General features: G+C 38.2%; 1 protein-coding gene across 1 annotated transcript in view; it reads left to right on the top strand.

The window, feature by feature from the left end:
* The first annotated feature begins 569 nt into the window (after nt 1-569).
* Nucleotides 570-14,392, top strand: part of LOC140121567 (scavenger receptor cysteine-rich domain-containing protein DMBT1-like) — a 66,346-nt gene continuing 52,523 nt past the window's right edge. Inside the window, exons 1-5 of the mRNA XM_072141293.1 lie at nt 570-672; nt 3,657-3,689; nt 6,460-6,489; nt 10,673-10,705; nt 12,952-13,266. Coding sequence (XP_071997394.1) covers nt 618-672; nt 3,657-3,689; nt 6,460-6,489; nt 10,673-10,705; nt 12,952-13,266 — 466 coding nt within the window. The 5' untranslated portion in view covers nt 570-617. The remainder of the gene's footprint in view (nt 673-3,656; nt 3,690-6,459; nt 6,490-10,672; nt 10,706-12,951; nt 13,267-14,392) is intronic.

Here is a 14,392-nt window from a genome sequence, read left to right as displayed (position 1 = left end):
AGAAAAAATGAAAAACAGGAAACAACAGACACTTGTTTCCTATTACAATGCAGTAGGCCTTTCACTCCCATGGCTACTTATGAATCAGACCTGCTGGTCTCTGCTGCACACAGCAATTGTAGAGACTCTATGGTGATGCAGGGAGCCGATAGCTCCCTGTATAATCATTGCAATTAGCTCCAGCTGCAGTGCCAGACATACCTCCTACCACCCAGGACAGTGGGACAGATCCCCAAATCCAGGATTTTTCCTTTCGGAGGTATGTTTAATAAATCAACAATGACGGCTTAAAAACATTGAGAAACACTGATTTATAACATGGATTCTTCATTGTATCATAATAGTAATCCATATTTCATTGTTTATACATAATAGACAAATATTAACCATTATCAACTATGTACGTATCAGTATCCACTGAAAGCAGCTTTTAATCAGGCATTGACTTAATGGTTAAAGTCCAGTCAAACAGATCAATTTCCAAAACTGATTTGTAAATCATACTTTATAGTGTAATCTGTGAAGGAAAAGGTGTGTCAGGTTGTGTCATCATTATGAGATTTTTATATCCTCCTGTAAGTATATAAGCTACATCCACTAAAATCCTGTAGAACACGATGAGGGCTGTCATAAAGATGCTCCTACTCCTTGTAAGCTTTCTACTACTTTCAGGTAAGTGACGGTGGGAAAGTTATTTACTCTGGGCTGATGCAATATGTAACTGCATTATATTATAATTTTGCTTGTGCTGTATTTCACTAGAAATAGAAATGTAAATTTGCATACTAACAGCGTTACATTATTTTTTTCTATAACATTTTCTAAATGACAAAATGTAATAGCACAAATTGTAAAAGCCTTAGTATTAAAATGTAAGTTAAAAAATGCAATAGGCTGTTTTGCACATACACATAATTTCACACTTTTCTATAAGCATTATAAAATAATGACCACATATTGTCTAGATAAGAGGAACAACTAACTACCGTAAAAAAAACTTTAAGGTCACAATGTAAAAATCATCATTTATAGCCCTTTTATTGAGCCATAGAGTAGAAGACTTTATTGCCCTATTGCCACTATTATACTTGCAGTCCTTGAGCTTGTCCCTGAAATTTCTTGTATTTCAGTTGATTTTCTTTATAAACCAATAGGTTGTTCCACTGAAAATCACCTTGATTTGATAAATGCTTTGGTATTCTGACTTCAGGGTTATACAAAATAAAAATGAATATGTGTGAGCATGGGATCAATAAATATATTATATAAAAGTGAACAGTTAACCCCTTCAGGGCGTAGCCAGTTTGTACATTAAGGTTCAGACTCTGTTTTGTTATCTGGCAGGTGTCTTTTATTTGGTTATAACTTTTGAACACTTTAACTTACCAAAATGATTTTTCCATGACACATTGTACTTCATGATAGTAGTAAATTTTGCTTGATATGTTTTACATTTATTACTAAAAAATAAAATAAAATTTGCCAGAAATTTGTCGTTTTTCAAAATTTTCAAAATTCTCAATGACCTTTGATGCAGATAGCTTTACCACTCAAATGAGTTAGTAACTAACATTTTCCATATTTCAACTTTATGTTTTCATAATTTTTTAAATGTCCCTTTTTTCTTGTATGACATTGGACAGCTTACAAATCAAACAGATATTTTAACTTTTTCCTAAAAAAGTTTTAAATTGAAATTTTTGGGATCAATTTTCTTTAATGTGTTTGAAATATAAATTAATAAAAATCCCTTAATGAAACCCCCCATTTTCAACGTACACCCCTTAAACTATTAAAAACAGCTTTTAGGAGTATTTTTAACCCTTGAGCGCTGCATAGTAATTAAAACAAAATGGAGGTGAAATTTAGAATGGTCTAATTTTATGGGTAGTACATTCATTTAACCCTAAAATGTACACATTCCCAAAAGATAAAAAGTGAAAACCTATCTTAAATTTTTTTATGAGACACCCCACATGTGGACATTATGTGTTGTATGGGCGAACAACAAGGCACCGAATGAAAGGAGCACCATGCAGCTGCTAGTTTTTCCTATAGAATATAGCGGATTTTAGATTCCTCATTGGGCCATTTTGTAGGTCATAAAATTATAGGCTATATAATTTGTACTTTCTAGTGATATCATTTTGGGGTGGTTATGACCTATTGTATAAAAATTTTTTTGGGGGGAGGGATAGAAAAGCATGAATTCTGTAATATATTTTTGAGGTTATTCACCATATAGCTTAATTAACATCTTATCTTTATTCGATGGGTCAATACGATAAATTTGCAAAATAAAACCTAATGTGGGGAAAATTCTTTCGTTTTTGCATTGTCGTCTTCAAAGTGGCATAACATTTTTATTTTTTTGGCTACGGAGCTTGTTGATGGCTTGTTTTTGTGGAACATGTTTCACTTTGCAACAGTATCATTCTGGATTACATATATTTTTTTATTACTTTTTACTTGATTACTTTTTATTGCCTTTTTTTGTGGAATAAAATAGGTAAAAGTCATAATTTTTGGTGGGTTTTTTACTTTTTCCATCATGCAGGTTCAATAATGCTTAACTTATATGTTAATGGAATTATTAACATATTTTATTAATTAATTTTTATTTAAGCACTTTTTCACTAACAAAACTAAAGTATTGCAGTATTAGCTCGGTCAGCAAATGCAAAAACTGGGTACACCAGGTTTTTTTTTTTTGTGCACTCAGTTTAAAGGGTGTGCACAACAATAATGTTGGAATTTAAACATAAAAGTGGCGCCTTCTGCATCGCAAAAGAGCACCCCTTTTAGTGCAGAGTTTGTTATTGCTTGTGGAATGGCAAAATAGTGGGGAATCAGACATTTTGTTTGTTAATTTGTATTTGTGTACTAAGGAAATGGAAGTGGTTTGAAATTTTTTATGTAAATTTTTTTAAATGTTTTAACTGTATTTCCATACCCCATAGGGTACCTGAACCCTAGGGGGTCTGATAGCTTATGCAATATACTGTAATACTATTTTATTGCAGTATATTGTAAAATCACTGGATTTGTAAATGAGCCTGCTGACGGCTGGCAACATTACAGATTCTGCTATGACAGCCATGGAAACATCAGTTAGCGTCCTGGCTGTCGTAGCAACCAGCTGATACCCACCAATGACGTCACCAAGATAGTTGTGCCCATGTTTGATGTTGGCACTTAAAGGGTTAACAACCACTGGCACTGATCATGGGTGTCATCTATGAGTGTTAGCTGTTGTGTATGGAGCAGGCTCAGCCTGTGAGCCAGCTCCATACATCCTTTTCAGACATGTGAGGTAGGGTTATCTAGGCAGTAGAGTTAAGTAGAGCTACTTGTTTTCCTTTTCCAACCCTGGAAACCTTAACTTCTTATTCCATATCTTCTTTTATTTAAATAAGAGACCTAGTGTGGCAATTAGTGGTGATTCTTACAAGTTTACCACTGCTAGGGTATGTAAAGGCTTCTTGGGTCACAGACATGCAATTTTAAATGGGGATAAGCCTTTACTAGTACTTTCCTCAGTAAGAAAAATGTATCATCATTCATTGGGAATATCTAATGATATCATATTACTACAGGTTTTGAAAAGTTTATTATTACTCATAGTTTATAATGTTAACTATATTTTTGTCTTTCAGGGGGGTCTACTCTTACAACACAAGTTAAAGATGGTAGGTAAATTGTAAAAGCTGACAATTCAAAATGGGTGAATGAACAATACCTGAACATTAAATGTTTATTGGGGTCATTTTATTTTAAAATATTTGAAAGTCAGAACTGGTGAGATTGGATAGCATGACTAAATTGACGTTAATATGAGCATTTTAATAGCCTTGAGCAAAAAAGGTTCATTGAAAGGCATTAGCTCCCTTTTCATTTCCTCCATTAGAAACACACCACAGTGTACATATAGGCCATAGAGAAACCATATCACATTACTTCATTTTAGGAAAAGACTGTAAATTAGAAGATTCTTAACTGCTATACAACAAAAGTTGCATGTCATTATAACTGAAAATTAAACTTCTTTTTTTGTTAGACATTTTTCCTGTGAGACTTGTGGGTGGCTGGGACAGTTGTGCTGGACGTGTAGAGATCTTCTATGAGAATGCCTGGGGAACAGTATGTGATGATGGATGGGATATCAACAACGCACATGTTGTCTGCAGGCAATTAAACTGTGGAAATGCAGTTGAAGCACTATATAATGCATATTTTGGGCAAGGTGCAGGGAAAATAATGCTTAATAATGTTACATGTGCTGGCAGTGAACACTACCTTTGGCAGTGTACTCGGAAAGAGTGGGGACAGAATGTCTGCAGACCCCATGAAGAAGCTGGGGTTATCTGCTCAGGTAAAGGCATTTCTAGATTATATATCCTGCACTCTCTGATGTTCATTTAATATGGCTTTCTGGATAAAAAACAAAACAAAAACAGATTGGTGTCTAAAACAGATCAGGTTTGCTCAGCAGGTGATAAACAGAGAACAGACCAGCGAACATGTAATAATAATAATTCTTTATTTATATAGCGCACACAGATTATGCAGCGCTGCACAAAGCATGTCAAATCAGTCACTGTCCCCAATGGGGCTCACAATCTAACAGTATGTTTTGGAGTGTGGGAGGAAACCCACGCAAACATGGAGAGAACATACAAATTCTTTGTAGATGTTGACCTGGGTGGGATTTGAACCCAGGACCCCAGTGCTGCAAGGTAGAAGTGCTACTCACTCAGCCACCGAACATGTGAACTAAGATGCAGTGAATTATCTTAGAGAGATGTTTTGTCATTCCTTTGTGCATGTTCTTAGAAGCAGTAGAACTGTGGATTGATATTAGCTTCTCTAATTGTGTTGGTGTGTATCCTCACACTACTGCTCTCTACATTGTCCCTCTATTCCACTATGAGCTATAGGAAACTTGTAGTTGTACACCACAGCAGTCAGTAAAAGCAGTGAGGAGGAGCCGTGAAGCATCTCAGTGCACATATCTAACAGCTCAGAAATGTGATAACACTCTCCCAGTTCTGCTGGTAATGTATTTTCACATTTCACAACACTTCTGACCTGATGCCATATTGCTTATCTAATCCAGTATTGCTAGGTTCTGTGGCCGCATCTCTCCCAAATTTCAAATGTGGCTGTCCATGGTTGGTCAGTGAAATTTGACAAGATTTCCCAAAGAAACAAGATTTTTGGCTACATTATCTGAATCTGTGATCTTTGACCCAATGGAATGAGGATCAACTACCAGTAGATGTGAACTACTGCTTCCATGTATGGCTTAGCACCTCTAACTTTGTCAACTCCACATGTGAATTTAGCTAAACACTGGCCTCAGATGAGACGGTCCTTATTTCACCTAAGGCCCACACCACTTCTCAAACATGACAGGACCTATCACTGCATCCCATATGTAATTATACTGTTGGAACCTGTCCAGCAGTAGGCACATCCACAACTTGATGCTAGCTTTGAGAATGGGCAAATGGTGATGTTAGGAATTATCTGCCTGATTAGAACGTTTAAAAGTCTTTGATATCTTTATTCAAAATATCATTAAAAGTGTGCTAGAAATAGCCATAAGTATTCATTCAGGCTTTTCAAGGTACACCATCAGGTGGCAATCCAAACACGTATGTGCCAACCGAAGTCCGATAACATGCACCAAGAAACAAGTAGGCGCAATCACAGGAGCACAGGTTAGCTTCCCGCTGTAACACCTATTATCAGTGGTTGTATATAGTAGGTCTGTCTAAATTATGTCCCTGCCTGACGCGTTTCTACATCGACCCTGCCGATCGATGCGTCAGAGGCATACCAGAATACACTTAGAAATACAACACTTATTTAGTGATTGACCTAGCTGCCCGATATTGCATTGGCATTGCAGCTAGAGCTTGCTACACACACATTTCCCAGGATGTAAAGTATCTCTTAATTGTTACACCAAGCATACCTGGTGTTTACATGGCTTTTTTGAAACAGCTGTGAAGATTTGCCCCATTTCATTGCGTTAACAGTGCGCATAATTAGTGGGGCATGTCTTCCGTGATTAATTCAATACTTCCCCCTTGAGGATGACCCTATGGCCACGTTCACACGTGACATTTATTTTACTGCAACAGGGAGGGGCTTTGCCACAACGCATATGCGTTTCCACTGAAATTCCTATGTTCTGGAATGAGCAACGTCACAAGGGTTCTATCACGCAATGCATGAAGGCTGTCTGTGACTCTAGATTAGGACACACATACATACCTAAAATGCTCACATTTATAATTCTTACTGAGCTGGATGCAGCATCATGCCTTTTCTTTACACAGAAGTGTGTTTTACAGTTATAAAGTGAATAAAGAAAACACCTCCCTCTATATTTATCAATATATACTATCCTTATATCCTACTAACTTTTCACATTTTTTCTTTTGTGCACAGCATCTAACAAGCCTGCCACAATAAACAAAGGTAATAGTCCATGAAAGTATAACCGTGCAGTTTTTTGTATAGCGTGTGGGTAATGTTAAAGTGAACCTGTCACCGGGAATGCCATTTTTAGCTGGTGACAGGTTCCAATAGCCTATCCCATGCTGATTTTAAAATTTCCTTTGTCAGCATTCTGAATCATTACAGGGTGTGCCTTTGTCTAAGTATCTTCACCTCCACATTCATCCAGCTCCCTCTTTCCTCCCCATTTCCTATCATGTGCATTGAACAGGCAGGGGAGAGAGGGTGATGATGTGAAGGAGAGGTAGAATGCATGATGAGACTGGGACACAGGCACAAAGACTTCTGAGACAGGCACAAAGACTAAATCAGCATAGAATAGGCTATTGGAACCTTTCACCACCTAAAAATGACATGCCAAGTTACAGGTTTAAATATAACAGTTTTGGGAACTGTGCAACTTTTGGTTACTTATTTTTCACATTTACTAGAGAAGTACAGCAGTGTATTGTAACAGGGATCATGGTATCCCAAGCGTCAGTTCCCTAGTGGAACAGTAAAAAAAAGGTTGAAAAAATGTTTTAAAAAAATAAATATTGCCCATTTACCATTACAAGTAAATGTAATACAATGAATTAAAAAATAAATAATCCCCCCTACCAAATGGTTAAGCAGATATTATATTGTTATACCAGTACTATAAAAAGTAAAAACAGAAATATAAAAAACTAATTCAGAATTGCTATTTTAGTGCCTCTCCAAAAATGTTTTATGATAAGCAATCAAAAAGTCTGATGTATTCTAAAGTAGTATCAATTTAAACTGTATCTTGTCCTGCAATAAATAAACCCTCATTATGCTTTTTGATTGAGTCATTAAAAAATTACAGGTCTCAGTATATGGTGACACATAAACATATTGGGGATTATTTATCATACGATAATGTACAACAATGCTGATGTATACGGAGGCCACCTGCGCAGTGTTTATTTCTACTTCAGGTCCTACCTGGCGAACAAATATTCTACAGCATGCAAATTCTCAGCTTTGAAAGCACACCTGCTCCAAGTTGTGCACCGTTGCTGGGCATGAACGCCCGCAGCGTCCCACTCCGCCATTGGCCTTACCCCCCTTCTCGCCCCTTTGGCGTGGAGCTGATTTAAAAGAGGAAATAATTGCAGGTGCTAGCAGATTGCAAGTCTTCTGGCATAGTAGCCCTGACAAATATCCCCCATTTTCCCCCAAAAAGTGTATTTATTTGCTAAAGTAAAAGAAGAAACCCTTTACATATTTGTCTCTTTAATTGTACTAACATATATAATAATTTTTTTGGTTTTCTTTAAATGTAAACATTTTAATAAAAGAACAAGTAGCGTTATCTGTTTCATTCTGTTCCCTCACTTATTAATAATTTTTTTGCATTATGCTATTTTACAACAATCAATAGAATACTGGGGCCGCACATATACAGAAATAGAAGGACTATGTCACATGCTTATCAAAATATTGTATTCTTATCGTAAAATAGCTTAAAATATAGAACTAAAAGAGCTGTGGCATTCATGTTTGATACACACGTGTCTATCCGTGCAATAAAAAACAGTACAATGATACAACATTGATGAATATATTATATGCATTTCACTTTCTTTTATTGCAAGGATATATTATCACATGTGGGTATCTAAATTGAGTCCCACAACCATTTTAGATCTATATATTATGCTATTTTATGCTAAAAATAAAAACAGTGGAAAATACAATTACCGCAAAAAAACAAGGCCTTAAATGTCTATGTCAGACAAATAAAAATTTATAAATTCTGGAATGTGAGCAAGTAAAAACAAAAAAATGGGGCAAAATATACCTCATCCTTAACCCCTTAACGCTCTGCGCCGTAGCTCTACGGCGCAGAGGTATAAGGGATGTATGAAGAGGGCTCACGGGCTGAGTCCTCTTCATACAGAGGTGGGGGTTTTTGCATTTTGCACAAAACCCCCACCGCTAATAACCGCGGTCGGTGCCTGCACCGATCGCGGCTATTAACCCCCTAAACGCCGCCGGCAAAGTCGCCGGCGGCGTTTAAAAGACGGCGGCGCGCGGGCGCCGCCATCTTTTTTTCGATCGCCACGCCCCCGAACGTCATCGGGGGGCGGCGATCGGTTGCCATGGTAGCCTCGTGTCTTCTTTTGACACGAGGCTATCTGGCAGCTGCATATTCGTTACAATGAGCCAGTGGCTCATTGTAATGAATGTGCTGCAAAAATGCCATATATTGCAATACTGTAGTATTGCAGTATATGGTAGCAGCGATCTGACTATCTAGGGTTAATGTACCCTAGATGGTCTAAAAGATAGTGAAAAAAAAAAGAAAAAAAAAAGTTTAAAAAATAAAAAAAATCAATAAAATATTAAAAGTTCAAATCACCCCCCTTTCCCTAGAACGGATATAAAACATAACAAACAGTAAAAATCACAAACATATTAGGTATCGCCGCGTCCCAAAATGCCCGATCTATCAAAATATAAAAACGGTTACGGCCGGCGGTGACCTCCGAGGCGGGAAATGGCGCCCAAATGTCCGAAATGCGACTTTTACACCTTTTTACGTAACATAAAAAATGAAATAAAAAATGATCAAAATGTCGCACAGACCTCAAAATGGTAGCAATGAAAACGTCGCCTCATTTCGCAAAAAATGACCCCTCACACATCTCCGTGCGCCAAAGTATGAAAAAGTTATTAGCGTCAGAAGATGGCAAAAAAAAATTTTTCTTTTTTGTACACATTCGTTTAATTTTTGAAAATGTATTAAAACACAATAAAACCTGTATAAATTTGGTATCACCGCGATCGCACCGAACCAAAGAATAAAGTAGGCATGTTATTTGGAGCGAAGAGTGAAAGTCGTAAAAACTGAGCCCACAAGAACGTGACGCACGTGCGGTTTTTTTTCAATTTTTCCACATTTGGAATTTTTTTTCAGCTTCGCAGTACACGGCATGTTAAAATAAATAACATTGCGGGAAAGTAAAATTCGTTACGCACAAAATAAGCCCTCACACAGGTCTGTACACGGAAAAATGAAAAAGTTAGGGATTTTTGAAGTTGGAGAGCGAGAAATGAGGCGAAAAACCCTCCGTCCTTAAGGGGTTAAAGGGGTGTTCCCATGTCAATAAGTAATGGATACTGTTTGAATAATAAAAAGTTATACAAACTTCCAATACATTTTTTTTATCAATTCCCCACATTTTTTTTAGATCTCTGCTTGCTGTCCTTCTATAGAAAGCTTAATTGTTTATTTCCAGTGGACAAACATCTGACCATGGTCACACAGGTGCACGGCTCATTATAACCCACAGCCCTGATTACTGGTAGTAAATAATGAAGCTTTCTAAAGAAGGGCAGCAAGCAGAGATCTAGAAAACCATGTGAAATTGATCCAGAAAGTATATTGAAAAATTGTATTATTTTTCATTATACAAAAACAATACCATTAATTTGCCGAATTGGGAACACCCCTTTAAAGGAAACATATCATGAGGAATCTACCATCAGATCTACTTCACTCCCCAGTAGCCATAGTAGTTCTGCCTCCTTGTGCATCCTCGGTGGGTTCCTCTTTATCCTCACACCTGCACATAAGCAGTCAAATCGCTGCCGGCTTCTATGTGGCTAATACTCACTGCTCCCATGCAGACATGTACAGTAGCTCCATAGAAGCAGCTGGCGCAGGTGCAAGTCTGAAGTGTGTAGGGGACGAGCAAGGAAGGGCCACTGCTAAGGCTACTGGGGTGTGGAGTAGTCTTAGCTCCCAGCGCCCAGCCAGGCTACACCAAAACCCCCAGTAGCCTTAGCAGATACTTGACATATTTACATATTAATAAAATAAAGTTTTAACAAATTGGGTTCCAGGACTATTAAATTACAGATTAGGGCTGGAGGAATCTACTATGAGATCTACTTCTGATGGTAGATTCCTAAAGGTAAGTTTCCTTTAAGATGTTAATTTATACGGGTGTCTAGTGAGTTCCTACTATTGTCAGCTCAAAAATGATCTTTTATCACTATTGATCACACTTTTGTGATAATACTGTAAATTATATTGCAAAATATATTTTAATTATAGTGAAAAATTGCTTTGTGAGATTTATTAATCTTTAACATTAGCTTCAATAATATTGAATATTTCTATTTTGCACAGATTTCTTCTTTACAAACTTAAACACCACATCAGGTAACTATTTTTTAGTAGGTTTATTTGCTAAAATTTATAATGTATACATATCACAGCTTATTTATATCATACAAATAGTAAGGATACGTTTTTAAATAAAAGGAAATTTATCAGAAGTGTCAGTAAAACTGTTCTAACAGCTCATGGCAACTAATCAGAGCTCAGCTTTCATTTTACAAACTGGCGTGGGAAATTGACAGCTGATCTCCGACTATATACTATCATAATATCTCATAATAGCTCATAACTAGTGATGAGCGAGTATACTCGTCCAAGCTTAATGCTCGGTCGAGTATTAGCATACTCGGACCGGCTCGTTGCTCGGACGAGTATTTGCCCTGCTCGATAACGAGCATTTAATTTAAAAAAAAAAAGTAAAGAACAGTAAAAAAATACAATTAAAACATTTAATTTAATCATTTAATTGAAGAACACAGTGAAAGAACACTGTGCTGAATAGATTGCAGATGTTCGCGAACATCTGCGATCTGCTCCGGAGACACGCGTGCAGAATGGTGTTCTCCGCAATAGTATTCGAAGAACAATATGTGTAGAGAACAACTTGCAGATGTTGTCAAACATCTGCAAGTTGTTCTTCACACATATTGTTCTTCAAATACTATTGCGGAGAACACCGTTCTGCACGCGTGTCTCCGGAGCAGATCGCAGATGTTCCGGAGACACGCTTGCACGGTGCAATAGTATTTGAAGAACAATATGTGTGAAGAACAACTTGCAGATGTTTGACAACATCAGCAAGTTGTTCTCTACACATATTGTTCTTCGAATACTATTGCGGAGAACACCGTGTCTCCGGAGCAGATCGCAGATGTCCTGGAGACACGCTTGCAGAACGGTGTTCTCCGCAATAGTATTTGAAGAACAATATGTGTGAAGAACAACTTGCAGATGTTTCCAAACATCTGCAAGTTGTTCTTCACACATATTGTTCTTCAAATACTATTGCAGAGAACATCGTTCTGCACGCGTGTCTCCGGAACAGATCGCAGATGTTCGCGAACATCTGCAATCTGTTCTGCAGTGTTCTTTCACTCTGTTCTTTTAGTGAAAACATCTGCACTGAACAGTGCTCGTTCAGTTTTTAATTTTACTAAAAAATGCTCGGGTCTCCCATTGATTTCAATGTGGCTCGTTACTCGAAATGAGCACTCGAGCATCAGGAAATGTTCGGCTCGAGTAACGAGTACCCGAGCATTTTAATGCTCGCTCATCTCTACTCATAACCTGTAAAAAGAGGATGCACGTAGTGTCTGGCTGAGCTCTACTGCTGTAATATACAGGGGATACACTGCTCTGCGCAAGAGCTCAGTATTGCTTCTCAGTGTATGCCACCCTCAGGCTAGAGTGTTTTTGTGCCTACGATAATTTGCTCCTAAATGAAAAAATAGCTAATGATGAATGATAAGTAGGTGCAGGAAAACATCTGGATTGGTAAGATAAATGAGGAAAACATGGTTATTTTTGATGCATGGCGAGTTTGGTGTTTAGTTGGAAAACTGGCACAAAAATTGTGTGACAATATGAAAAGGAGCAAAATCAACAGAAAAAACAAATTATACATCTGGCCCCTCATGTGCCAATGAAACCAATTTCAGGTTAAGTCATTGGGGCTCATTTACTAAGGGTCCGTCGGACGCATTTTCGTAGGGTTTCCCGTCGTTTTTCCGTTTTGCGCTGGATTGCCCTGGGATTTTGGCGCACACGATCAGATTGTGTCGCATCGGTGCCGGCTTGCACGCAACAGAAATCGGGGGCGGGCCGTCAGACAACCCGATGGATTCGGACGATGCACAGGATGTAACAATTAACAATGTGTCGCAAGACACGCACTTACAAGCACCAGGAAGAAGAAGGTGAACTCCAGCGGACCTGGTACGGAAGTGACGGATGCAGGAACTCGTACGCACGAGCTACGTGAATCGGGCCGGACCTGAATCCTCGTCGGACAACGCACCGTGGGATCGCGACAGGACCCGGTAAGTAAATCTGCCCCATTACGTTAAATATGATGTGCAAAAGACATCTATAGATCTCAGTACAAGATACTGGAGAAACATACCTGCCAAATGTTAAATCACTATATAAGCATTTTTATGGTTTAGTGCTTCAGATCATTGTGGGTTATTTGTCATAATAACTTGTAATGTACTTAAATTAATAAGTACAGTAAATTCATTTTATTTAATTATTGATTCCCTCATCAAGCTGTTTATTTTTATTTTTAGAAATATATCCTATGCGACTTGTTGGTGGTATTGATAATTGTGCTGGACGAGTAGAGATCTTTTACAACAACACCTGGGGAACCGTGTGTGATGACATTTGGAACATAAATAATGCACATGTCGTATGCAGACAAATGAACTGTGGATATGGAACTGCTGCCTTACCATATGCATTTTTTGGAGAAGGTTACGGGACAATCCTACTTGATAATGTGCAGTGCTCAGGAGGTGAACAGTACTTGTGGCAGTGCAGCCACTTAGGATGGGGCTCCCATAATTGTGCTCACAGCGAGGATGCTGGTGTCATCTGTTCAGGTATGTTTTAACATATGTCAAAAATAAGAAAAAGCTAAACATTCAGTCTCTGATCTTAACGACACCTCTGGCTGATTCACTTCTCAAAAGTCTTTCAATCCAATATCCTTGTGTGAGATTTGGAAGCATAAAATATGTAATTGTTATTGTTTTTATTGTTTTTTTAAGTGGAAATAATAGTATCATTGATAGCTAAGTTCAATAAGGATATAGGTCCATCAAGTCCCACCTATAATCCTACAGTGTTGATCCAGAGGAAGACAAAAAACATATAAGGATGAAAAACTCTTCCAAATTCTAAAGTGGAAGTCAAACAAAATCCCTGTGTGAGTGTCCCATTTTGAGATTCTAGTTCCCACAACATGATATTTATCCTTCCATAGAAAGGCATCCAAGCCCCCTATTGTACTTGTCTATTATCTCAATCAACAACAACCTGTGGGCCAGAGTTCCATAGTCTCATTATAAAGAATCTCTATCTATGGCTATGGTAGAACTATAATCTATTTCCTCTAGTTGAAGATGATGTCCTTTTGTCATGAGTACAGGCAGAGGTATAAAAATTTCTGCAGGAAAAACTCAGTACTGCCCATTCAAATAATTGATGTATACTGCTATATGAGGAACTCCATGTGTGCTCTGACTAGTGAGTTGTGTTAGGGCATGTGTATCTATGTCTCTCTTGACATACCTCATAATCTTATTTGTTTTGCAGCATCTGCCTTACTGCCATGATTCTGCTGTTTTTACATTCTGTCTCCCTCTGGTGGCAAGCATGCACATTACTTGCTGTCATGATTCTGCATTCTAACTCCCTCTGGTGGTGAATATGCAGATTGTTCACTGAACTCCCTCTGGTGGCTGGTGATCCGCACTGCAGCCCTATCCTGCCACTTCCTCCTGGGTTTACGTGATCTACTATGTAAGGGTACATTCACACAGCGGTATGCCCGCCGTGCAGGCATACCGCCGTGTGCTGGAGAGGAGGAGGAGGCAGCCCCTCCTCCCTCCATAGAGAATAGCGGCGCACGGCCGCACACACGCCAAAAGATAGAGCATGCTCTATCTTTTTGCGGTGTGCGGGCCGGATCGGTGCCACACATGCCGCTATTGCCGTCTATGGGGA

This window comes from Engystomops pustulosus, chromosome 3 (assembly GCF_040894005.1).
Source record: "Engystomops pustulosus chromosome 3, aEngPut4.maternal, whole genome shotgun sequence".
Taxonomy (NCBI): Eukaryota; Metazoa; Chordata; class Amphibia; order Anura; family Leptodactylidae; genus Engystomops; species Engystomops pustulosus.
Note: the sequence above shows the minus strand (reverse complement) of the source record. Positions and strands in the feature narration are given on the sequence as shown.